Source organism: Phyllobates terribilis, unplaced genomic scaffold (assembly GCF_046119375.1).
Source record: "Phyllobates terribilis strain yellow unplaced genomic scaffold, ASM4611937v1 Scaffold_9__5_contigs__length_417890890, whole genome shotgun sequence".
Classification (NCBI taxonomy): Eukaryota; Metazoa; Chordata; class Amphibia; order Anura; family Dendrobatidae; genus Phyllobates; species Phyllobates terribilis.
The window spans coordinates 256,723,714-256,749,190 of NW_027362769.1; the positions used below are offsets into that span (position 1 = coordinate 256,723,714).

At 48.8% G+C, this 25,477-nt stretch overlaps 1 protein-coding gene across 1 annotated transcript; it reads right to left on the minus strand.

The window, feature by feature from the left end:
* Positions 1-2,540: 2,540 nt before the first annotated feature.
* LOC141161340 (uncharacterized) lies at positions 2,541-23,663 on the minus strand. Its single transcript, XM_073646151.1, has 4 exons — positions 23,061-23,663; positions 18,528-19,608; positions 2,826-3,085; positions 2,541-2,678 (listed from the first exon to the last, which is right to left on the minus strand). The coding sequence occupies exons 1-4, from the start codon at positions 23,661-23,663 to the stop codon at positions 2,541-2,543; spliced, it is 2,082 nt and encodes a 693-aa protein (XP_073502252.1).
* Positions 23,664-25,477: the final 1,814 nt, after the last annotated feature.

Below are 25,477 nucleotides of genomic sequence, written 5' to 3' on the forward strand. Positions count from 1 at the left end.
CGTTTCCTGCCTCCACTAGTTTCGGGGACCGGTCTCCCCCTTTGGCCTGACCCCTCCACGCAGGTGGATTCGGGCGTGCGGTGGCGACTCGCCCGTCCGCACCCCTGGGATCCCTTCATTCCTCGTTCCTGGAGCCTTCTCCGCTCCTCTTCCTTCCTTCTCCCTCTTCCAGGCCTGGGCCTCTGTTACTAGGCCCGCCTCCAGAGCAGAGCTCATGCAGAGCCCCTGCTCCCTGCCACTTCTGCTCAGACTTCTCTGCACTGAACTAAGATGGTGCCCACCTTTTATACTCCCTTCTCAATGCACCCAGGAACTGCTTCCTCCCTGCTCCTGCACTACAGGGTTCCCCTTCCTCAGTGTTCCCTCCCCCCACTCCAGCCAGGGACAGGGACTGTCGTGCCCATCTCAGAGGCATATTGGTCGCCCTGCCCCACGGCAATGTGGTGTAGTGTATGCAGGTGTCGGGTCCTGATCCACACTCCATCCTTACCTGAGAGTGAGATATCACACCTCTGGGTGAGGTGCAATACCTCTGTAGCAACCGAGCCCTCAGGGTGCTACAGTTCCATTTATCTTCAGCCTAGGTGACGTATTGTGATACAGGGCCGTGATTTTGGCTATAAAAGGGTCCCCTAGACCCCTACCCCAAGCTTTTTAAGAGAATCATATATGGCGTGCCAGGAGACTCTATGGAATGCTTTCTCAGCATCCAACGAGAGTATCTAATTACAAATTTTTAACTGCATCTAGCCCAGGAAATACTTTGTGCCTAGTAGCAGTGTCTGCTAGTCAGCGGATTATCCCGGCTGTTAAGCAACCTACACCACCTGTAGTTTAGACACTTAATTTTTTCAAAGGAAATGCTTCGGGACCATGGGATACTCAGTGAAGAGCATCAGGAGGCACCCCAAGGCATAGGGGCTGGGACTGGCAGTAGGATGCCTTGCGGTGGACAGCCGAGCTTGATCCTTATAAAAGCTTTTTAACTGCAGCAGCTTTAGTGGACGCTACTGGAGCTGGAATTACGCGGCTGCTGGCATGAGACTTGCCTTCCAATAGATCCTTGTAAATGGATTTAAAGTGTATTCATTCAAATTAGAGAGACAATTTAAATTAAAAAGCTTAGAGCTGCCTCCACCACACGGGGGCTCGCTCGACCCACCAGCGGACAGGCACCAATATTGGGAGAGGGGGGCTGGCCATCAGGGTTCACCGCGGCTCTGGCACAAACCCGGCGACACGGAGGCCGTGTCGGCTTCTCACTTTTTGGATTTTAGAAGGGCATGACATGCCTATATCTGTGTCTCCCCCTCCTTTTACTCCTCCACCTCTTTTATTTTCGCATGACTATATGTACTTGTCACTTTTCCATGTGTTAGTTATGTCTTCTGAGCAGTTTGTCAGCTTTTGGACACCTTTGAAGGTGTTTTCTATGTGTTTCTATGAGTTTTTGTTTGCCTGCCATTGGTTTTAACGGTGTTCGAAGGTGTTCGACGAACAGTTCGACGAACAGTTCGGCGAACACACGGGTGTTCGACGAACCGAACCGAACTCGAACACTACGGGGGTGGCTCAACACTACTTACTATGCTCCTCTGCCCCCTTAGCTCCACTCTCCTTTTCTCCTCGCCGTCGACCATACTCGGGCCCTCACTACTCTGCAGCTGGCGTGCTGCGTCTTCACCGCTCTCTGAGTGTCGGCACGCTCTCTGCTCAACTCTGAGCTGTGTTCCTTTCTGAACACTCACTCACTCTGACTTCTCACACAACTGACTGAGCTGCCTAGCTCCACCCTCCCTATATATATCCCTAACGGGCTCCCGCTGCTGGTCTGGAGTGGTAGGGTGGAGGTGTGTGAATGTGTGTGGGCCTCTTGTGGAGAAGTCCATCCATGCACCCTTCTGGGTTCTGTGGCACCAATGTGCAGCAGGGCGCCACACTTCTGGAACCAATACTTGCCAGGTAACGTCGAACTCCCGAGATAATAGGATTCTTCATCATAGCAAGCCATCTTTCAGAAAGAGCCTTTCCCACTAGCCCAAGATTTGCAGAGTAGTTAGAAATGATGCAGCCCTGGCCTCCTGGTCGGGTTTTGGCCCCAGAGCAATCCATTCTCTCAGTTTCACCAGTTCTGAATCTGACTGCTGTAGATATATCCACTCATCTATTGATCGGCCTAGAATTTGAGTGGATCTAGGCTCTCCTCCAGACTCTTGGGCGTCTATTAAAGCATCGGCAAACTGAATGAAATCTGGGATCTTGTCACCTTCAACCTCTTCGTCTATATCTCTTTTCGGCCCCACTTGGGTGACTCGGTACAAGGCGTCTGCATGAGTGTTCAGGGCCTTAGACCAATAGGTGATCTTGTACTGGTGCTTAGACATCCTTGCAACCCACTGCTGTTCTAATGCGCCCAGCTTCGCATTTTCTAAGCGGGCCAAGGGATTGTTGTCTGTCCACACTTGTACTTCTGACACCAACAAGTACTCTGCAAATTTCTCAGTCTTGGCCCATACGAATGCCAGTAATTCCAGTTTTAACTAGCTGTAGTTGTCTGGGTTCTTTTCTGCATCCTGCAGTGAGCGACTGGCATATGCGATCTCTTCCTTCTTGTACTTGTGCCAATACTGCTCCCTGACCATGCAAGCTCCCGTCAGTGTACAGCACGACACGAAGGGCTGTGAAAAATCAGCTTAGGCCGTAATTGGGGCATCCGTTAGTACCATCTTCAATGCTCGGAACGCTTGTTCTTGTCGTGGGCCCCACTGAATAGGTTGTCACTTGGCTCCCCCCGTAGTTCCTATCAGTGGCTCATTGAGCGGTACTGCAATCTTAGCAAAGGTTTTTATGAATTGGCGGTAGTATCCGGCAAGCCCCAGAAATGCTCTCAGTTCTATCAGATTGGTAGGTGTAGGCCACTTATGTACTGCAGCTACTTTCTCTGCGGTGGAGTGCACTCCTGCACTGGACACGGTGTGTCGCAGATATTTAATCTCCCGCTTGAATAAATGACACTTGTGAGGCTTGATTTTCAATCGGTGTCTCTGAAGTCGTTCAAACACTTTTTCCAGACAGCGGAGGTGATCTTCAAACATAGCAAAATAGATAATTACATCATCTAAGTATATCAAAGTGGCTTCGAAGTTAAGATCCCCCAAGCATCTTTCCATCAGCCCTTGGAAGGTCCCTGACGCATTTGTAAGCCCGAATGGCATCCAGTTGAACTCGAACAAGCCAATTGGGAGAACAAAAGCTGTCTTCGGACGGTCCTTTTCAGGTACCGGAACTTGCCAATAGCCACTAGCTAGGTCGAGGGAAGAGAAGAATTTGGCGCTTCCCAATGCTGATATTCTTCAATTCTAGGTAAGGGATAGGAGTCCCGCACAGTGCATGCATTGAGCTTCTGGTAGTGTACACAAAACTTCAAAGTACCAACCTTCTTCCGGACCAACACGATAGGGGCTGCCCAGGGACTCTGACTCTTGAGTATCATGCCATTCTGCAACATGTGAGCCAAGAGTTCTTTCACCTCCTTATATAATGAGGAGGAATTTGCAGATACCTCTCTCGAATGGGATGGTATTCCCTGTAGGTATTTTGTGCTGAATGTCCTGGGTACACCCAAAGTTGTCTTCAAGCTGTGCAAACACCCCCTTGTACCGCTGTAGTAACTGTTCAACCTGTCTGACTTGTCTCGCGGAAAACTAAGTAAGGTTAGCCTCCATTTTCTCTAAGAGATGGCGTCCAGCCAGCTGTTCTCTTCCATTCTCTTCACTATTGAGTGACACCTCTAGGGTCCATAGTTCTCTTTTCACGGGTGTCAGTCCTATAGTGTCAGCTCTGGATAGGTCCTCTGGCATTTTATACAAACTCGAGCCACCTCTTGTCGGGGTAATAACTGTAAATTCGCCCCACTTAGGTTCATACAACGTTGGCTAGGGTCCGAGCAATCAAGAGTCCGGAGGGTGCCTCCTCTCCCTCCATTGGCTCAATCTGGACATCTACACCCTTTAAAGATACATGTACCAATACTGGTATAGAGAGTACAGTCTGTCCCACTGGCAGTGTCAACGTGGCTTCGGGTGGTATAGATACTTTACCGAGATACTGGGAGGCAGCAGGTAGCTTTTAAAATTGGATGACTCGCTCGGGATGCTGGAATACTCTCTTGCTGGCCGGATCACGGGTGGCGTGGGTCCAATTGTTTTTGTTGGAGCCCTCGGCTAAGAACTCCCCGACCTCTTTCAGCACGTTCATGCCCAAGGTTACAATGGGTCCTTCGCCTCCAGACCTCATGGTCAACACTATCCCTTTTCGATCGAGTTCCTTTCCGCACTCCCAGACAGTCATAGAATCATAGAATCATAGAATGGTAGAGTTGGAAGGGACCTCCTGGGTCATCTGGTCCAACCCCCTGCTCAAAGCAGGATTCACTAAATCATCTCAGACAGATGTCTGTCCAGCCTCTGTTTGAAGACGTCCATTGAAGGGGAACTCACCACCTCTCGTGGCAGCCTGTTCCACTCATTAATCACCCTAACTGTCAAAAAGTTTTTTCTAATATCTAATCTGTGTCTCCTCCCATTTAGTTTCATCCCATTGCTTCTAGTCTTTCCTTGTGCAAATGAGAATAAAGATGATCCTTCTACAATGTGACAGCCCTTGACATATTTGTAGACAGCTATTAAGTCTCCTCTCAGTCTTCTTTTTTGCAAGCTAAACATTCCCAAATCCTGCAACCGTTCCTCATAGGACATGGTTTGCAGACCAGTCACCATTCTGGTCGCTCTTCTCTGAACTTGCTCCAGTTTGTCTATGTCTTTTTTAAAATGTGGTGCCCAAAACTGTACACAGTATTCCAGATGAGGTCTGACCAAAGAGGAGTAAAGTGTGATAATGACTTCACGTGATCTAGACTGTATGCTTCTGTTAATACATCCCAGAATTGTATTTGCCTTTTTTGCAGCTGCATCACACTGTTGACTCATGTTCAGTCTATGATCTATTAGTATACCTAAATCTTTTTCACATGTACTGTTGCTTAGCTCTATTCCTCCCATTCTGTATATGCTTTTTTCATTTTTATTGCCCAGATGTAGTACTTTGCATTTTTCCCTGTTAAAAACCGTTCTGTTGGTTGCTGCCCACTGCTCCAGTTTATTTAGGTCTTTTTGAATCCTCTCTCTCTCTTATCTAGTATTAGCTATCCCTCCTAGCTTTGTGTCATCAGCAAATTTAATCAGTTTACCCTCAATTCCTTCATCTAAATCATTGATAAAGATGTTGAACAATACAGGTCCCAGGACGGAGCCCTGTGGTACCCCACTTGAGACATTCATCCAGCTGGATGTGAAGCCATTTACAATCACCCTTTGAGTCCGATCACTAAGCCAGTTATGAATCCACCTAACAGTTGCCTGGTCCATTGCATACTTGGTCATTTTTTCAATCTATACTACTCCTGCTTCTGAAATATGTAATTGATTAGCCTCCACCAGCCGGACAGTGGGTTCTTTCCAGGTGCGAGAAACTTCAGGGAAATAACTTTGGAAATAAGCCTCAGGCATAGAAGTCACCTGAGATCCTGTGTCCAGTAAACAACAAATCCGTCACCCATTAAATTCAGCCCAGATGATGGGCCTCTCGGAGACAATGTTCTCAGCATTCCCCCTTCCTCTCTCTGAGGCTCGGAACCCCACGGTATGCCCCATGACCCTTAGTTTAATGGCTGCCCCCGTCTCCTCCTTTCTCGACTTGGGCAGTCTTTGGAGATATGTCCTCTACCTCCGCAGGTCCAATATTCTGGCCCTCGCTCCTCTGATGGGCTGGGTATACGATGTGGTAGAGTACTGTAGGAGCGCTTCTCTCGCTCTGACTGCCATCCACGTGGGGCTGTGCAGCCCGCCAGGGAGAGGGCGGTGGCGGTCCCTTTAATATTGTGCAGCTCACCTCGAATATCCCGAATCTCTTGCCGTATCTCTCGCACCCTGTCGGGCTCTTTGTGGGTTAATTCAGGAATAGACACTTCATACCTCTGGACTGCGGCTTTGAGAACAGGAACCTTGTTTTCCAGGACTCTAGCTTTGGCCCCGACCTCCAGGAAGCCCAGATCAGGACTCAAGTGCAGTAACTCCTTTAAGATCTGTTTCAGGGAGGGATTCTTCAGGGCAACAATCAGTTGGTCACACAACACTTCATCTAATTGTCCTAGTGCCCGGTTCTCATCTTGAGCCTTCTTTACGATATGGGCCCTCACTTCTTGCAATGCATTAACATATTGGTTTATGGTCTCATTTTCCCCCTTGGACCCGCTGAAATAACCGCAGACATAAGTACTCCAGGTCCGTGATATCACCGTGCATTTCCTCCAAGATTTGTATCACTTTATGGTATCACGGTCCCCAGGCGGATGGTACATCATGGTGTGCTGGGTCTCCCCATCAAGGGTTAGGAGGACCAGCACAGCCTGGGCGAGAGGGGTCAGGGGATACATGCGAACAGGGGCTGGCTGGCAAATATTAGCCTGGGGGGCAAGCAGACAGCAGTGGCCCATGAACAGTGGCCCATCGTTATTGTGTTTGCAGTATGAAATTCTCCATTGAGTGGGCTACATAGAAGCAGTGAAAGGCCAAAACCTACTACACAGATGTGGTATCAAAATCAAGCTCAGGGTAGTTGCACATCTTTTTCAGCTGGATTCTGCATGAAAAAGAGCTACAAAAATGCCACAAAAAAATAACATAATACACAGCAATGCATAATTGACATTGCTGTGCATGTGTTCAGTGTTTTGTTACCTCTTTTACCGCTTCAAGGTGTTGAAACTATGAAGAGGTTAAAAGAAGTGACATGTTAATTTTTTGCTGAAGTTACTAACCACTATTGTGTAAAATGAAGAGAAAAGATGCCGGCGGCAGCGGGGCGACCACAGAAAACTATGGCAAAGCCGCCAGTGAAACTGCTTCAGGAAAAAGAACGCTGGCTGACCAGTTGTTGTGTGCACATACCCATAAGGGGGTTTTCAGAAACACTGATAATGATTCATACACTGTCAAAATTCCCCTCTTTTCCCAGCGGACGGTCTAGTGATCACAGATATGTGATTTTCATAATTGTGGTCAAATGCTGACTAGATTTTCATCTGCTTCTCTCAATTTTCTACTGATAGAAGCGTCTGAGACTCCAGTGGGCACGTGATCACAACTATGCGGATTGTACACTTGTGTTCACTACGCTAGAAATAGCGGGGAATCGTGACAATGTGTGCACAGCACGCTATCGCGACTCAGCAGTCTGCAGTGGCAGAGGGACTACAGAAGCTTGTCTATTGAACCCGGAAAACTTCTGTCCTATAAAAAAAAGCATATACTTGGAATAAAGGTTTTCACACATAATTATGGGGTCCTGCATAGTAACTGTACCCCTAAATACCTTTTTGTGTTGTTTTTTTTTCAAACATACTCGCTCAGCTAACTCACCAATGTACACGAACTCCACAATGCAAAAAGGTCATAATATAGGATAAATCAGAGATATATAACATCTGATATCTGTGCATAGTACAGCACATAGAGTGGGTACGGAAAGTATTCAGACCCCTTTAAATTTTTCACTCTTTGTTTCACTGCAGCCATTTGGTAAATTCTAAAAAGTTCATTTTTTTTCTCATTAAAGTACACTCTGCACCCCATCTTGACTGGAAAAAAACAGAAATGTTGAAATTTTTACAAATTAATTCGAAAAGAAAAACAGAAATATCACATGGTCATAAGTATTCAGACTAGTGTTGAGCGAGCACTAAAATGCTCGGGTGCTCGAAGCTCGGGCCGAGCTCCCCATGATACTTGGGTGCTCGACCCGAGCAACGAGCCCAATGTTAGTCCCGAGCATTTTTGCGGCAGCACCCCCGGCAGTCTGTAGAAAGCCTAAAAAGTGCCCAAAATGATAGTGACAGTGCTCAAATGACATGGGGACAGCATGGGGACCGCCCCAGGAAGCATTTCTGACCCCCAGGTCACTGCTGTCAACAACGTGGTCAGAGGTATAAAGCCACTTTTACGGGCTCACAATAAAACGTTCAAAAACGAAACTGAAACTGCTTTCCTGCAAAATATGTTAAGGAACTTCCTTTCCAGGATAAAGACTTGTGCATAAGGTTAAATAAATAACCAAAAACAAAAATACTCCTCCACACCTTGGGCTCTGTTCACAAGTAGCATTTTTAATGCGTTTTTGCACTTTTGTATTGCTTTCAACCGTGACAAATACATTCACCGGGAAATGTCATTTTAACATTTTACAACCTTATCTGGCCATGTGCTGTGTGACACATGCATACAGTGCTGAAAAGACATGGGAACAGCATGGGGAAGACCCCTGGAAGCATCTCTGACACCAAGGTCACTGCCTAAAAGTGTGCCCATCAGAAGTGATCTTTTCCGCATCAGAAGATGCAGACTTGCAACTATCCCCATGCAAGTCCTTGTCCCAGGGCAGTGTTAAATTTTACCTCCCCCATTCCTTGCAATGCAAGCACAAGTATGCAGCCTGCCACCCACCCGCCCCCAGGCTGCAATACCATACTGCTTGCTTGCTTGCACTTGATTGGGCCTTTTAGGTATGTGGAGGCAGAATCTGGCCACCACGTCATGGCTGCATCGACGGCCTGGTATCCATACTCAGTCCCCAGCTTCCCGGCGGCCGGGTGTCCACGCATGGTCCCCAGCCACCAGGGGGCGGCCAGGTGTCCATAAACGGTCTCCAGCCGCCCCTATTTGTCCCTGTGCGCCTTATGCACAAATGCGCATACCAAAACATTACCTGTGCCCTCCCCAGTGCATTTAGTGGGAAGGGTAGCCTAACCACAAACACGTGGAAAAGTGAATGTGGCCAGGGATGGTCCATCTCACTGACTCCTTCACACTGGGTTAATATTGTGGAAACCGGGACACAGTTGGACACTGGGATGCAACACGTTCTCCAGACATAGAGGATTGCGGGTCCTGGGTCAATCAGGGTTCAATACAAAGTTCAGAAGGTAGACAGCAGCAGTTGTCGGCCTACTACACAACGAGTAAATTATTCATGATCATGAGGCCATCCATCTCCTTAGCTTTCTGTTCCTTGGAATGCAAGCGCATATATGTAGTAGCCGCTAGGCCTGAGGTGGTCAGCGTTTTGGCGCATTTCCTACCTCCTCCGAGGATTGCTGGATGTTTTCCTGCTACTATCCCAGTTCTATGACTCCCGTTAAAACAAAGCTTCAGGTGATGAATGATGGATGAGGTGGTGGCAAAGGAGAAAGAGCAGGAGGAACAGGGACCATTCACATCAATATCAGGCCAGTCAACCACACATGTCTTGTAGGATATGTTTCTGTACCAAAATGAGCAGTTCGGCTACACAGTTATAGGGCATACAGTGAGTGCAATGAATACCAAAAATTTTGAGGCACTCCAATGCCCCTTGGAAGTGACATGGAGGCCAGAGGGCCTTAACTAAACCGTTTTTTCCATTTATAGCAACTGGGTCTCCTGTACACTGTTGGCCTAAGCAGTGAATGGAAGGCTTTCCAAAAATTATGAGGAACTGCAATGCCCCTTGAAACAGACGTGGATTACAGTGTACTAAAAACCTTCTACCCATTATTGGGTAGTGGGTCTCCCTTAGTGTTCGCCTATGCATTGAAAAGCAAAAGCTGACTAAAATTAGGAGGAAATGCAATGCCCATGGGAGAGTCGTGGAGGTTAGAGGTAATTAAAAACAACATTTCAATGCCCCTTGGAAGAGACATGGAGGTCAGAGTGGTTTAACAAGATGGTTTTAATGCCCCTTGGAAGAGACGTGGAGGTCACAGTAGCTTAAGAAGACGGTTTGAATGCCCCTTGGAAGAGACGTGGAGGTTACAGTGGAATAAAAAGACAATATCAATGCAACTTGGAAGAGTGGTGGAGGTCCCATTGGAATAAAAAGACAATATCAATGACCCTTGGAAGAGACGTGGAGGTCACAGTGGAATAAAAAGACAATATCAATGCCCCTTGGAAGAGACGTGGAGGTCCCAGTGGAATAAAAAGACAATATCAATGACCCTTGGAAGAGACGTGGAGGTCACAGTAGCTTAACATGATTTTAATGCCCCTTACAAGAGCCATGCAGTACAGCATATTAAAAACATTATTCCCATTATTGGGGTGTGGGTCTCCCATAGTCTTTGCCTATGCCTTCCAAGCAAAAGCTGCCAAAAATTAGGATGGAGGAACTTGTAGTGCCCCTTACAAGTGCCATGCAGTACAGCATATTAAAAACATTATTCCCATTATTGGGGAGTGGGTCTCCCATAGTCTTTGCCTATGCCTTCCAAGCAAAAGCTGCCAAAAATTAGGACGGAGGAACTTGCAGTGCCCCTTACAAGAGCCATGCACTACAGCATATTAAAAACATTATTCCCATTATTGGGGAGTGGGTCTCCCATAGTCTTTGCCTATGCCTTCCAAGCAAAAGCTGCCAAAATTAGGACGGAGGAACTTGCAATGCTGGCATCATGGACCATGGTAAGCCTGGTGGAATAGTGGTTGTGGAGGCTGAGGATAAGGAGAAGAGCAAAAAACAGCCAAAATGAGGAAGTGTATACCCATGTGTGGGTGTGAAGCGGTGCATGGGAATACACCTCCCGAAATAACACAGTGGATTTGACGTTATGTTACTCTGCTGTCATTTGGTGGTGATGAGAAGTCTGGCCCAATCCAGCCCTTGTTCATTTTGATAAGGGTCAGCTTGTCAGCATTATCAGCTGACAGGCGAGTGCGCTTATCAGTTGTAATTCCCCCAGCGGCACTAAAAACACGCTCCGATAACACGCTTGTGGCAGGGCAGGCCATGACCTCCAAGGTGTACAGAGCGAAATCATTCCAAGTGTTCAGCTTGGATACCCAATAATTAAAAGGCACAGAGGAATCACGGAGGATGCTGGTACGGTCGGTAAGGTACTCCCTCATCATCTTTTGAAACTTTCCACTCCTTGTGAGAGAACCCCGCGCCTCAGGGCCTGTAAGCTGGGCGAGTCTCAGAAAACTGTCCCAGAACATTGAGAGTGCTCCCCTGCCTCTGCTGGATTGGAGTTGCATCTCTCTCGCCTGTACGCCTTGGTTGGGCAACGAACTGTGACCTCTGCCGCTAGCGTGTTCAGATGGGAATTTTTTTAACAGTTCTGCAGCAAGGGCCTTCTGGTACTGCCCCATTTTTGTAGACCTCTCCACCACAGGAATAAGAGAGTGTGAGTTCTCCTTGTAGCGGGGGTCTAAAAGTGTCACCAACCAGTAATGACTGTCATTTTGACAATGCGAGGGTCACGGTTAAGGCAGCGTAACATAAAGTCAGCCATGCGTGCCAGACTGGTAACGGGCAAGACTTCCGTGTCCTCATCACGATGACGACTGACCATGCTCTACTCCTCCTCCTCCTCCCCCCTGTCCTCAGGCCACCCACGCTGAACCGACGGTATGACAGTTGTACAGGTATTACCGTCTACAGCGAATGATACCAGCTCCAGTTCTTTCTCCTCCTCCTCCTCTCCCTCATTGTCCCCCAATGCACATTGGGATGAGATGAGGCTGGGCTGTGTGTAATCGCCCGCTACGGCTTCTTGATCCATCTCATCATACTCTGGCTGCAATGCCTCCTCTTTAATTCTCTGCAGAGAGCGTTGCAAAAGACAGACAAGTGGGATGCTGACGTTAATGATGATGTCATCACCACTCACCATCTTGGTGGACTCCTCAAAGTTTGTCAGGATGGTACGTATGTCAGACATCCAGGTCCACTCCTGAGGTCTTATGTGTGGAGTCTGACCTGAATATCGACCGCCTTGTGGCAGCTGGTACTCCACAACTGCTCTCTTCTGCTCGCAAATCCTTTGCAACATGTGGAGGGTTGAGTAACAACGTGTGGGAACATCACACACCAGTCGGTGTGCCGGAAGCTGCAAACGCTGTTGCAACACGGCAAGGGCGGCGGAAGCTGTAGCCTACTTCCGAAAATGAGCTGATGAGCAAATATGGCAACTCGGGGTACGATTTAAGAAACCGCTGAACCACGAGGTTAAGCACAATAGCCAGGCATGGTACGTGTGTGATCTCGCCTTGCCTCAGAGCCACCACCAGGTTACGGCCATTGTCACACACGACCAAGCCTGGATGTAGGTTCAGTGGTCTAAGCCACAGATCTGCCTCCTCTTTCACAGCTGTCCACAACTCACAAGCAGTGTGAGGTCTATCACCTAAGCTTATGAGTTTCAGCACAGCCTGTTGCCGCTTGGCTGAGGCAGTACTGCAGTGCTTCCAGCTTGTAACTGATGTGGTGATATCTGAGATGGAGGCTGAACATGAGGAGGAGGAGGATGATGCGCAGGAGCTGTACACTGTGGGGGCAACTCTGACTGACATAGAGCCCGCAATCCTTGGTGTGAGGAGGATGTGTTCCATCCCAAGTTCCGACTGTGTCCCGGCTTCCACTATGTTTACCCAATGTGCCGTCGGGGAGATGTACCATCCCTGCCCACAAGCACTTGTCCACATGTCCGTTGTCAGGTGGACTCTCCCAGTAACTGCATTGTTGAGGGCATGGCAGATGTTTTGGGACACGTGCTTGTGTAGTGCAGGGATGGCACACTGGGCAAAATAGTGTCGACTGGGGACCGAGTACCGAGGGACGGCCACCGCCATAAGGTTGCGGAAGGTTTCCGTCTCCACGAGCCTAAAAGGCAGCATTTCCAACGCAAGCAGTCGTGAAATGTGCGAATTTAGGACTGTGGCCTGTGGGGCGTTGGCTGCGCATTTGCTCTTTTGTTCAAAGCTCTGGGATATGGACAATTGAACCCTGCGGTGGGACGTGGACGTTGATGCTGTTTCTTGAGAAACTGCCATAACAAGTGAAGACTGAGAGGGGGGGGGCATCTCTGCATGAAGTATGGACAGGGGATTGCCTTGCACGCTCAACAGGGGGTTCTGTTACATGCACAACAGCGGAAGAAGCAGTGGTGACACCCGCTGACACTGGTCGTGGACCCTGGGGTTCGCCCCACAAAGTCGGGTGCTTTGCTGACATGTGCCTGATCATGCTGGTGGTGGTCAGGCTGGTAGTTTTGTCACCCCTGCAGACGCTGGCCTGGCAGGTGGTACAAATGGCCTTTTTGGGGTTATCAGCAGAGTCTTTAAAAAATTTCCAGACTCTGGAAGACCTACCGGTTGTACTGGCAATGTCCCTCGTGTTGGTGTTACGGGAAGCGGTTGTCCGCCTTCTGTCTGCGGCCACCACACTGCTTCTTCCTGCCTGTTTGAGTACTCTGCCTACATCCCCCTGTCTGTTGCTGGCCTCGCTCTGCGTGTCCTCCTGCCACGTTGGGTCAGTTACTAGATCATCCACCACCTCCTCCTCTTCCACTTCCACACCATGGTCCTCCTCCTCACTTTGTGGCAATTGTGTCTCGTCATCATCCACCTCTTGTGACAAATAGCCACAGTCGCCTTCCTGTGGCCGTGGCTGTTCAAATATTTGGCCATTGCTATATGGGATCTCCTCTTCCACTACTTCAAGCGGAGCAGGCGAGGGGCCCAAATATGGAAATGGACCAGTGAACAGCTCTTCAGAGTGTCCAACTGTGGGATCAGTTGCTGTCTGACGACACTCGGTATGGTGGGAGGAAGGAGCATCAGGGTGAGGAGGAATATGCGGTTGAGACTCACGGCTACTAACACTTGACCGTGTGGAAGACAGACCGGTGGTGGTGCCCAGGTGAGTGGAGGTATTATCAGCTATCCAATTAATAACCTGTTCACACTGATCAGTTCACAATAGTGGTGTTGTTGTGTGCTTGACTAGTAATTCAGTCAAGAACTGAGAGCGAGATGATGTGGCTGTTGGTTGTGGCACATTTTCACCTTGGCCACGGCCCCATCCTCTGCACGCACCATCATCAGAATGTCCAGTTCCATGTCCCTTGCCACGTGCCTTGCCCATTGTAAATGAAGTAAAATAGCTTACACTCGCACTATCAATGGCAAAAGGGTATTAAAAAGGAGATTAGAACCGTGGAAGAGGAAAACCACAGTTCTAGTTCTCTGGCTTACACCAGAATCTTTTAAACAGATATATTTGAGTCTGAACAGTCAGCGAGACACTGAAACATTTTTTTTTATGCAAAAAGGTGGATTACACCCAGATTTGAACCGTGAAAGAGGAAAACCGCAGTTCTGGTTCTCTGGCCTACACCAGAATCTTTTAAAAATATATATTTGTGTCTGAACGGTCAGCGAGACACTCAAACTGTTTTTTTTATGCAAAAAGGTGGATTACATCCAGATTTGAACCGTGGAAGAGGAAAATCACAGTTTTAGTTCTCTGGCCTACAACAGAATCTTTTAAACAGATATATTTGTGTCTGAACAGTCAGCGAGACACTGAAACGTTTTTTTTTATGTAAAAAAGGTAAAAAGGTGGATTACACCCAGATTTGAACCGTGGAAGAGGGAAACCACAGTTCTAGTTCTTTGGCCTACACCAGAAACTTTTAAACAGATATATTTGTGTCTGAACAGTCAGCGAGACACTCAAAATGTTTTTTTTATGCAAAAAGGTGGATTACACCCAGATTTGAACCGTGGAACTGCAAAACCACAGTTCTAGTTATCTGGCCGAAATAAGACTCTTTTAAACAGATATATTTGTGTCTGAACACTCACAGACACACTCAATTTTTTTTGGAGGGGGGGAAATACCAAAAGGTTAATAAGACGGGTATTTGTACAGTCTGACTGAGGAAAAAAAAAAAGAGGATTTAGATGAAAAAAAAGGATTTTTCCTGGCCCCTGAGACCTGGGGCTAAGTCTAGCAATTTGAGCAGTGGTAGCACACAGGACTGTAATGCAGTGTTTGTTTTTATAACCACTGCGTCTCCTACACAGCCTGTCTGCCTGCCTGCCTGCCTGATATCTGGGATGGATATTAGTCCTAAGAAGGACTGTTTGTTTGATTTTGCAGGCTTTAGAGACCCTACATTACCTATTTTGCAGTATAAATCTCTCCCTAGCTCAGCACCACTCTCCCTACACTGTCTGATCCGGAGCGACTGTGTCCAAGATGGCGGCACCTGATTTTAAATACTCGAGGTGACGCTGTGCGGCCAGACAATCACTGTAATGCCCACAACCAACATGGCTGCGGCATTACATTGACTGGCTGGCAATCCCTGTATGTTCATTGGCTCTGTAAAGAGCGCCAAACATGCAGGGCGGAGACCCGAGCTCCCGCCCGAGTAACCCGGATATGCTCGGTGCTCGCCGAACATCCCGAGTAGTGAGATGCTCGGGCGAGTACCGAGCAGTGTCGAGCATGCTTGCTCAACACTAATTCAGTCCCTGTGCTCGGTATTGAGTAGAAGCAGCCTTTTGAGCTACTACAGCCATGAGTCTTCTTGGGAATGATGCAACAAGTTTTTCACATCTGGATTTGGGGATCCTCTGCCATTCTTTCTTGCAGATCCTTTCCAGTTCCATCAGGTTGGATGGCGAATGTTGGTGGACAGCCATTTTCAGGTCTCTCCAGAGATGCTCAATTGAGTTTAGGTCAGGGCTCTGGCTGGGCTAGTCAAGTATGGTCACAGAGTTGTTCTGAAGCCACTCCTTTGTTATTTTAGCTGTGTGCTTAGGGTCATTGTCTTGTTGGAAGGTAAACCTTCGGCCATGTCTGAGGTCCAGAGCACTCTGGAAGAGATTTTCATTAAGGATATCTCTGTACTTGGCCGCATTCATGTTTCCTTCAATTGCAAGAAGTCGTCCTGTCCCTGCAGCTGAAAAACACCCCCACAGCATGATGCTGCCACCACCATGTTTCACTGTTGGTGTTGAGGGGAGGGCAACAACGACCCTTCACAGTTGACCAAGTGAGAGTCAAATTTCTATGTTACAAGGTTGATTGCGCAATCCAAAAGGAAACCAGATGGAGACAGAGCTCTGTATGGGAGGATTCGGAGAATCTCTAACCCCATTTATTCTACTTATCATTATATATTGTTTTGAGTATATCAATAACCAATCACCTACAGCCAAGCTACAGGCTTGAGCCAATGTTAGTACAATTATTACGGAATCACACATATGGTCATATTATCATAAGCTCGGTGTTAGAACCTTGCTCTTAGGTTTTTTCCTTTGCTGGTCACATGACCTTGTTGGCCTATTTAATCCTGCTCCGCCCTTCTGGCTTTGCTGGACTTCATTGTATAACTACTTTCTAGCTAGCCTGTGCTCTGTATCTAACTCTGTTAGTTTGCTTGGTCTACGGACCTCTATGTTCTATATATTTTGTTTGTTCGTCTGTCTGCTACTATTTCTGTTAGGAGGTGTCCCATTTTCCTCCCAGTCCTTAGTACTTGTTGGGATTCCTTCCCCACATCTATAGGTCTCCGTACAGACTAGCTTAGGACTTTAGCAGGTCTGATCGCAGGATCAGGTTCCCTGTTACATCGTAGGGATTAAGCTGAGTTCTATCGTAGGGACAGATCTCCTCTCTTTCCTTAGCTCTGGTAGCAGAACATAACAGTAAGTCCAGCCTGCAAATTCTCTAAGGAAAGATTTTTCTGTTCCATCATGGTGTCGGTTCAGGATTTGGCTCATCGCCTGCAGGGACTCTCTCTGGAGGTGGCCGAGCTCCGTCAGCACGTGAGTAACTGTCCTGGAGCACATTTCTTGGAGCCTAAGGTATGTTTGCCGGATTTATTTTTTGGTGAACACCGAGAATTTTTTTCATTTAAAAATGCTTGCTTATTGTATTTTCGTTTGAGACCCAAGTCCTCTGGGGATGAATCCCAGCGCATAGGGTTCATAATGTCACTTTTGCGCAAAGAGCCTCAGGAGTGGGCCTTTTCTTTGCAACCTAGTGATACATGCTTCAGATCAGTGGATAGTTTTTTTTCTGCTTTGGGACTATTATATGATGATCCTGACCGTGTCGCATCAGCTGAGACTGAGTTGAGACGTTTGAAACAGGGATCAGGTAATGTGGAAAAATATTGTACTCATTTCCGTCATTGGTCTACTCAAACAGGGTGGAACGATTCTGCTCTGAAAAGTCTATTTCTTGCTGGGCTCAATGAAAGGTTTAAAGACCTGCTAATTGCTTATCCTACACCTGAAGATTTGCAACAGGCTATGCAATTAGCTATACGGGTGGATAGGACACTGCGTGCAAGGGTTAATGAGAGCAAATCTTCTGCTTTGTCAGTTTCTGGTTATGAGAATGTGTGTACTAACAGTGGTGAACCGATGGAGATTGGATCGGTGGCACCTCGCTCTCAAGAAAAAGACCGTAGATTTTCTGAAGGCTTGTGTTTCTATTGCGGAAAATCTGGTCATTTGATTAAAGGCTGTGAGCTTCGTATGAAGAAAGTTTAGCACTTGAGTTAACCACTAATGTAAAACACCAGCATTCAAAAATTCAGGAACTGGAAGCAGAGATCGCCAAATTAACAACAGAAAAACAATGTTTAATGGAGGCGGTAGACAGACAAATACAGCAACAGAATGTTGAAAAAAAACAACTTGTAGAACATTTTACAAGAAGGTGTTGTGATAGCTGCTTTGGACTCCGTTTTGGAAGATGAGATTCTTAAAGCACAGGAGATTTCCTGATAAGCCTGGTCCTAGGGGATCCGGAGGATCCTCTTAGAAGGGGGGGTACTGTTAGAACCTTGCTCTTAGGTTTTTTTCCTTTGCTGGTCACATGACCTTGTTGGCCTATTTAATCCTGCTCCGCCCTTCTGGCTTTGCTGGACTTCATTGTATAACTACTTTCTAGCTAGCCTGTGCTCTGTATCTAACTCTGTTAGTTTGCTTGGTCTACGGACCTCTATGTTCTATATATTTTGTTTGTTCGTCTGTCTGCTACTATTTCTGTTAGGAGGTGTCCCATTTTCCTCCCAGTCCTTAGTACTTGTAGGAATTCCTTCCCCACATCTATAGGTCTCCGTACAGACTAGCTTAGGACTTTAGCAGGTCTGATCGCAGGATCAGGTTCCCTGTTACATCGTAGGGATTAAGCTGAGTTCTATCGTAGGGACAGATCTCCTCTCTTTCCTTAGCTCTGGTAGCAGAACATAACAATCGGCGCGTGATGGAAAGTTACACAAAGTTACACATCCCGGTGTAAACTAATTAGAACAGGAGCAGAGTGTAGCCTTCAGAATGTTCTGGGTCTGTAAAAAGAATGTATGCTATGCAAGGAGTAAAATAACAAGATTTTAGAAGCAAGTAGCAAAAGTGAAGTAACTGTGGCATGAATATCAATATGTCCTTTACATTTCCCCCCTAAAAATTATGTTATTGTCAACAATAGAGGTGCTTTCCCAGGGTCATGTAGAGCCTGAGGGACATTGGTCTTAACTCAATTAGTGCACATGTTACCAATTGAGGCCATTGCGGCATGTCCATACCCCCTTGTTTGTTGATATAATTGTAGAGCTCTGATCTTCAGACGTGAAGATGGTCGGGACGAGCGGGTAAAGGTCATCATTATCTTGCCGTCTAGGCCTTCAATGCTGGTTAAATCTGGGAAATCCGTGTATAGTAACCCTGGATGTCGGTTGACAGCGTCCTCCATGCTCTCTGACGACTGGCAGGTTTTCCTCATGCAAATTGGGATACAATAAAAGACTAGTTTTAGTAAGACATATATTAACAAAATGCAAACAGCAATATGCAACACTCCTTGTAATATTCCAACAATCCATCCACCAATCCCTTTAAACCAATTAGCAGGATTTAAAAAATAGAATACATCAGACCACCAACTGTCTTTGGTCAATTCGTTGTGTTTGTTATATTCTTCCCTGAGTTTCCTAATGTCTTCCATTTTAGTCTTTAACCGTATGGTAGAGTCAGGGTCAATATAGTGACAACAGGCTGGACCTATAACCTGGCACATCCCTCCTTGAGATGCTATCAAATAATCCAGCACTAAGGTATGTTGATTGGTCACTATAATAAGCTGATTCTGCACCGCAACAGTAGTATTAATTACTTCCAATATACTCCAAATTTGGTCATCTAAGTAGTCCGTGACTTCTTCTAATTTGTCCCACATTTGTGTTACCATAGGGTAGAGGAAAACAGTATTGACTATCTTTTTGGGTATACCCATTTGTACCAAATGAGGTCTTCCTGATGAGCGTGGGGTATTGTCCTTGGCACATTTATAGATGGTATGAAGAGGCATGGCTCTCATATCTACTTTACAATGGGGAATAAGATAAGTGGCTGGAGTTAGCCGGGCCAACGTACAAGTTCCCCCTACTCTGACTGGGAGCCATTTATACGCTTTATTCCCACAGACCCAATATGTGGCTGATGGCAGATCCCATAAACCAGAGTGCTGTAATACTAATTTATGTATGAAATCGATAAGAACAGTGATATTTGACAACATACACCATGAAGGCATTTGTCCCAGGGGGCTACAATATCCAACAACCGGATTGCCACATGTTGGATCACTAGGCTTATATTCAGAAGATTCATTACCGGATATTTCATAACATGTATCTGTGGCACCCCAGGGGTCTGGTTTCCACAGTAACGGCATGTTATGTCTGAGAGCAGGTGGGAGGTCTCTTGGTCAGGAATCCTTTGCATGCCACACCTCCTGCCCAGTCCTGGGAGGGGAAGAACTTCCCCTAGATAAACCTGGGGCTGAGGCAGGGTTAGGGAGTTCAGAGGGGGAGTTCAGCCAGGAGGGCTGACAGGGAGCTGTGGCTCCGGCTGGGCCCAGCTCCTGGGCCATGCCAGAAGTAGAGACAGAGAAGAGAAGCAGCAATGGGAAGAAACAACAGGAGCTCTGTGGGAGCAGTGTTACAAGGAGTCAGGGGCTGGCAGCTGCAGAGCTCGCCCTGACTGAGAAGATTTCTTACCGGACCCGGAGTCCGAGGCTGTGGGGACTAACTCCTACCCAGCAGCAGAATCCGTCAGGCAGGGGATTTCAGGTCCTCTGGCCAAGAAACCCGAAGGCACGGTCACACGCATGGGACCAGCACCGCCGTCGTGGAGCGGAAGCTACTAGAAGGCCCCGAGTCACCGGCCATACGGGTGAGCACCACACGGTACACTCAGGGACGTGGGCTACTTATACCCACCTCTAGCAAGGTAGCCAGAAGAGTACAGTTAGTTTGGGAGGCCTACAACTCCGCCTGGCCAGGGGAGATCCCATCTGCTCAAGGACTGACCCGGCCCCAATCGCTAGCCAGTACTCCGGGAGGGTCTATCTTTGTCACCAGTAAAGACCCTGAACTACACCGTACCGTCTCCGAGTGGTTCCTGCTACCCCCATCATCCACGTCGGCTGCCCTGAGGCCATACCCCTCCCGTTGGGGGTTATACTATCACGCTGCACAATCCTACCACCGGCCTCAGCGGTCTGTCCTGCAGCAGCAGCTCCTGAGCTGTACTCAACGGGTGGCGTAGTCGTCCAACATCTACCGCTGATACAGCGCCACTTAGTCTGACTCCCTGGGCACGGACCGGATCACCGCCACGAGACTACAACCCTCAAAAGATCCGGGTAAGCTCCCACGTGCGCAACGCAGCGCGACACAGGCCCAGGGGCGCTTCAACTTTTGGCGTAGTCGGCAGGATCTCGTGCCCGCAACCACCGGGTACTGCGTGCCTGAAAAAGACTGTTCAAACTTACCAGTGGTGAAGATTCCCACCATCCGTGGAGGTTTCCCGCCATCCGGCGCCATCTTCTGCCTTCTTCCCGCCATCCATGGAGTTTTCCCGCCGTTGGACGCCATCTTGAAGACGCCGCGCGGGAAGAAGAGGGGCGTGGACTCCGAAAGCGTGCGAGAACTGAAGCCCCGCCTCACGTCCGGACGTCGCGTAAGGTCCTGGAAGGAGCCCAGCAGACGCTGACGTCACAGGAGCGCGACGGAAGGTCCTCAACCCTGACGATCCACTGCGGAGCCGCGGCCTACGGAAGAGGATCATCGCAAGGTAGGCCACGGTCCACTAGGGGGGAGAAGGATGTCGGATACGGAGGAGAGCTTCACCGCTTCAACCCCCGCCAGCGCCACCGCTGTTGCGGTCATGCCTTTCACCATGCCCTATATCCCGGGGGCAGCCTGGCTACCCCAGTACTCAGGGGAGTCACATACCCTGCATGACTTTAGAGAAAAGCTGGATAGCCTCTTCCAGGTGTACCCCCTCACAGAGGAGCAAAAAGTGAGCATCCTGGTGGCCCAATTAACCGGGGCAGCCCAAAGGGAGGTAAAGTCCTGGCCACCTGGGAGGAGGACTGTCGCAGAGATACTAACCCAGCTAACCGAGGAGGAGCTGCAGTACTACCAATACGAGGAAAGCCAAGAGGACCCGGACGGGTCTGAGGACTACCCTCAGGAGGGAGCACAAAGAGGACATAGCTACTGAAGGGAAGTAGCGTGAATAAAGAGCTGTAAATAGTTACCCGTAAGGGTACAAGGACTGCTGCTAATTAAAATATGGTCCCCGTTGGGATTAGTGAATTGTTCCCCATGTGCCCCTATCTTAAACCAGGCTGAGGACTGTGAGCAGCCATTCCTTATCCCCACTGGCCGAGGACTGAGAGCGGCCACCCTGTAAATAATTATGTGTTTCTAGTAATTTATGGGAGTCTTTGGTGGATTTACCGGGAATCCTTTGTACATGGTTGGAGCGTAACCTAGGAATGGACTAAAGACTGTTAAGGACTCGGGGCAGGACAGACCCCTACCTGGTTACGTCTCCCTGTTTTGGTGAAATGGACACCTTGCTTTTCTTCAAAGACTGCACCCGGTTGCGGACACGCCGTAACCATCTTTATGTGTTTTTCTTATTGTATTATTATTGTTTATACCTTGTTATGTTTTTCTAAAAATATGTTTAGTCCCGGAGTACTAAATTTCACTAGGGGGGAATGTGGCACCCCAGGGGTCTGGTTTCCACAGTAACGGCATGTTATGTCTGAGAGCAGGTGGGAGGTCTCTTGGTCAGGAATCCTATGCATGCCACACCTCCTGCCCAGTCCTGGGAGGGGAAGAACTTCCCCTAGATAAACCTGGGGCTGAGGCAGGGTTAGGGAGTTCAGAGGGGGAGTTCAGCCAGGAGGGCTGACAGGGAGCTGTGGCTCCGGCTGGGCCCAGCTCCTGGGCCATGCCAGAAGTAGAGACAGAGAAGAGAAGCAGCAATGGGAAGAAACAACAGGAGCTCTGTGGGAGCAGTGTTACAAGGAGTCAGGGGCTGGCAGCTGCAGAGCTCGCCCTGACTGAGAAGATTTCTTACCGGACCCGGAGTCCGAGGCTGTGGGGACTAACTCCTACCCAGCAGCAGAATCCGTCAGGCAGGGGATTTCAGGTCCTCTGGCCAAGAAACCCGAAGGCACGGTCACACGCATGGGACCAGCACCGCCGTCGTGGAGCGGAAGCTACTAGAAGGCCCCGAGTCACCGGCCATACGGGTGAGCACCACACGGTACACTCAGGGACGTGGGCTACTTATACCCGCCTCTAGCAAGGTAGCCAGAAGAGTACAGTTAGTTTGGGAGGCCTACAACTCCGCCTGGCCAGGGGAGATCCCATCTGCTCAAGGACTGACCCGGCCCCAATCGCTAGCCAGTACTCCGGGAGGGTCTATCTTTGTCACCAGTAAAGACCCTGAACTACACCGTACCATCTCCGAGTGGTTCCTGCTACCCCCATCATCCATGTCGGCTGCCCTGAGGCCATACCCCTCCCGTTGGGGGTTATACTATCACGCTGCACAATCCTACCACCGGCCTCAGCGGTCTGTCCTGCAGCAGCAGCTCCTGAGCTGTACTCAACGGGTGGCGTAGTCGTCCAACATCTACCGCTGATACAGCGCCACTTAGTCTGACTCCCTGGGCACGGACCGGATCACCGCCACGAGACTACAACCCTCAAAAGATCCGGCTCCGGGTAAGCTCCCGCGTGCGCAACGCAGCGCGACACAGGCCCAGGGGCGCTTCATATCATTGGTGCCTTTTATAAACAGATTTGCATGTACCCATGAGTGATTATGAATGTATCTTTCCAATAATGACGGTTTAAAATCATCTGCCGTACTAGAGGTAGCATTAAAACTGATTTGTAGACCCTCAGTTGGTATGAAGCCTAAATTGGTCAAGGAAGACTTGTTCCTGGGTACCCATGTGTTTCCTTTAAGGGCAAGATATTGTAGATGTTTACTGGTGGCAGTAAGATTTCCTTGCCACCAGGGGAGATGCACCCACCCAACTACTGGTATACCTATAGTGATGTTCCATAATTTACTAAACTTAGTAGCGTTATCAGCAAGAATGTCTCTACAATTGGGCCAGTTTAGTATTTCTTCTAGAGTTACTGGGACCGCCAGAAAGGGCATACTAGCGGCTGAAACTGGTGAGTGAGTACATATCCAACAGTCACTGATTTGGTTGTTCTCTAATTGACTCAATTCTTGTACCAAAATCTGGTGGTGAGTAACGAACTTGTTATTAAAAGGGTCAGTATTCTGTTGTAGGCTATTCCAGGTTTCGACTGATTTAACCATACATATTATCATAAAACATCTCAGAATGGTTGGCATTTGCAGTGTGAAGCATGGATCCATGTTGACTTCCCTTCAAGTTTTACTGCTGTTGGGGTTGTCAGGAGCACTTGGTATGAATCATACAATGATTCTAGTCCGTGTTTCCGAACATGCCTCTTCATATACACACAATCTCCAGGCTTTAGGGTATGACAACCTTCTGCATCAGCTTGATCTGGAATAGAAGATGATACTAACGCATGGGTGTTAGTTAGTGCTTCGGCAAGCTGAACCACATACTGTACAACATAATCCGTTTTTTCTGATAATTTGTTGTGGGGTAAATCGGGCTATAGCTGGTTGTGACCCAAATAGTATCTCATAGGGTGACAATTTATGTTTCCCTATGGGGGTGGTACGTATGTGATATAGTGCAATGGGAAGGAGCTCAGGCCACTGGGCCATAGTCTCCTGCATCATTTTGATCAATTGCCTTTTCAGTGTGCCATTCAATCTCTCCACTTTACCGCTTGACTGTGGATGGTAAGGAGTATGTAACGCCACTGTTGATCCGATAATGGTAAGTATTTCTTGATATACACATGAGGAAAAGGCTGGACCCTGATCACTCTCGATAACTTCTGGGACTCTGTAACGGGTCTGGGAGGTGGAACCTCTGAGCAACGATACAAAGGGGCAGTCCTTGTAAGGAAGTGGGTGGCTCCCAGGGTAGGCGGGCAGGTAGTCACGGCAAGTGACGGGGACAGTCTCTGGGTAGAAGGGCAGGAGGTCACGGCAAGTGGCGGGGACAGTCTCTGGGTAGAAGGGCAGGAGGTCACGGCAAGTGACGGGGACAGTCTCTTGACAGGCGGGTGGTCACGGCAAGTGACGGCTAAGCCTCCAGATAGGCTAGCAGGCGGGTAGCAGGTGGACGCTTCCAGGTGAGCGGGCAAGAGTCTCTGGACAGGCAGGTGGTCACAGCAAGTGACGGCTAAGCCTGCAGATAGGCTAGCAGGCAGGTAGCAGGTGGACGCTCCCAGGTGAGCGGGCAAGAGTCTCTGGACAGGCAGGTGGTCACAGCAAGTGACGGCTGAGCCTCCAGGTAGACTAGCAGGCAGGTAGCAGGTGGAGGCTCCCAGGTAAGCGGGCAAGAGTCTCTGGACAGGCAGGTGGTCACAGCAGGTGACGGCAGAGCCTCCAGGTAGGCTAGCAGGCAGGTAGCAGTTGGACGCTCCCAGGAGAGCGGGTAAGAGTCTCTGGACCGGCAGGTGGTAACAGCAAGTGATGGCAAAGCCTCCAGGTAGGCTAGCAGGCAGGTAGCAGGTGGACGCTCCCAGGTGAGCGGGCAAGAGTCTCTGGACAGGCAGGTGGTCACAGCACGTGACGGCAGAGCCTCCAGGTAGGCTAGCAGGCAGGTAGCAGATGAGCGCTCCCAGGTGAGCGGGCAATCAGATCCATAGACAGACTGGCAGGGCTGGTAGGCAGACTGTCGGACCGCAGGAATGTAAGCAGATAGACAAGTATCAGGCAGGAATCTGGCAGGTAACTGGCAGGTAACTGGCAGGTATCTGGTAACGGGACCTGAGGGCTGAAGCAGAGTGATAGGCTATGCAACAACATTGCTCGGGCACCTCCATTTTGGAGGAGGTGCCTTATATATGGTGAGGTCCTCCGGCCGTTGGCCGGGGACTCCTTAGGACAGCGCGCACGGCCCCTTTAAGAGAGGGGGAGCGCGCGCGCGCCCTAAGCACAGTGGCCGGGAAGCAGCGCGCGCAGCCAGCAGAGCGGGAGGAAGACGCCGGGCAAGGAGCGGAGAGGTGAGGGGAACAGCGTCTCTGCCTAGCAGGAGGCAGGGATGCTGACGCTACAGTACCCCCCCCTTTAGGCCCCCCCTT

Excerpts from the sequence above, each read along its gene's own strand:
- LOC141161340 (XM_073646151.1), bottom strand. The coding sequence starts at position 23,663 with ATGGATCCATGCTTCACACTGCAAATGCCAACCATTCTGAGATGTTTT. Across the intron at positions 19,609-23,060 it reads GGGTACATGCAAATCTGTTT|CCCTGGGGTGCCACAGATAC; the intron begins ATAAAAGGCACC and ends TGGAAACCAGAC. Across the intron at positions 2,679-2,825 it reads AAACCTTTGCTAAGATTGCA|CCCTTCGTGTCGTGCTGTAC; the intron begins GTACCGCTCAAT and ends GATTTTTCACAG.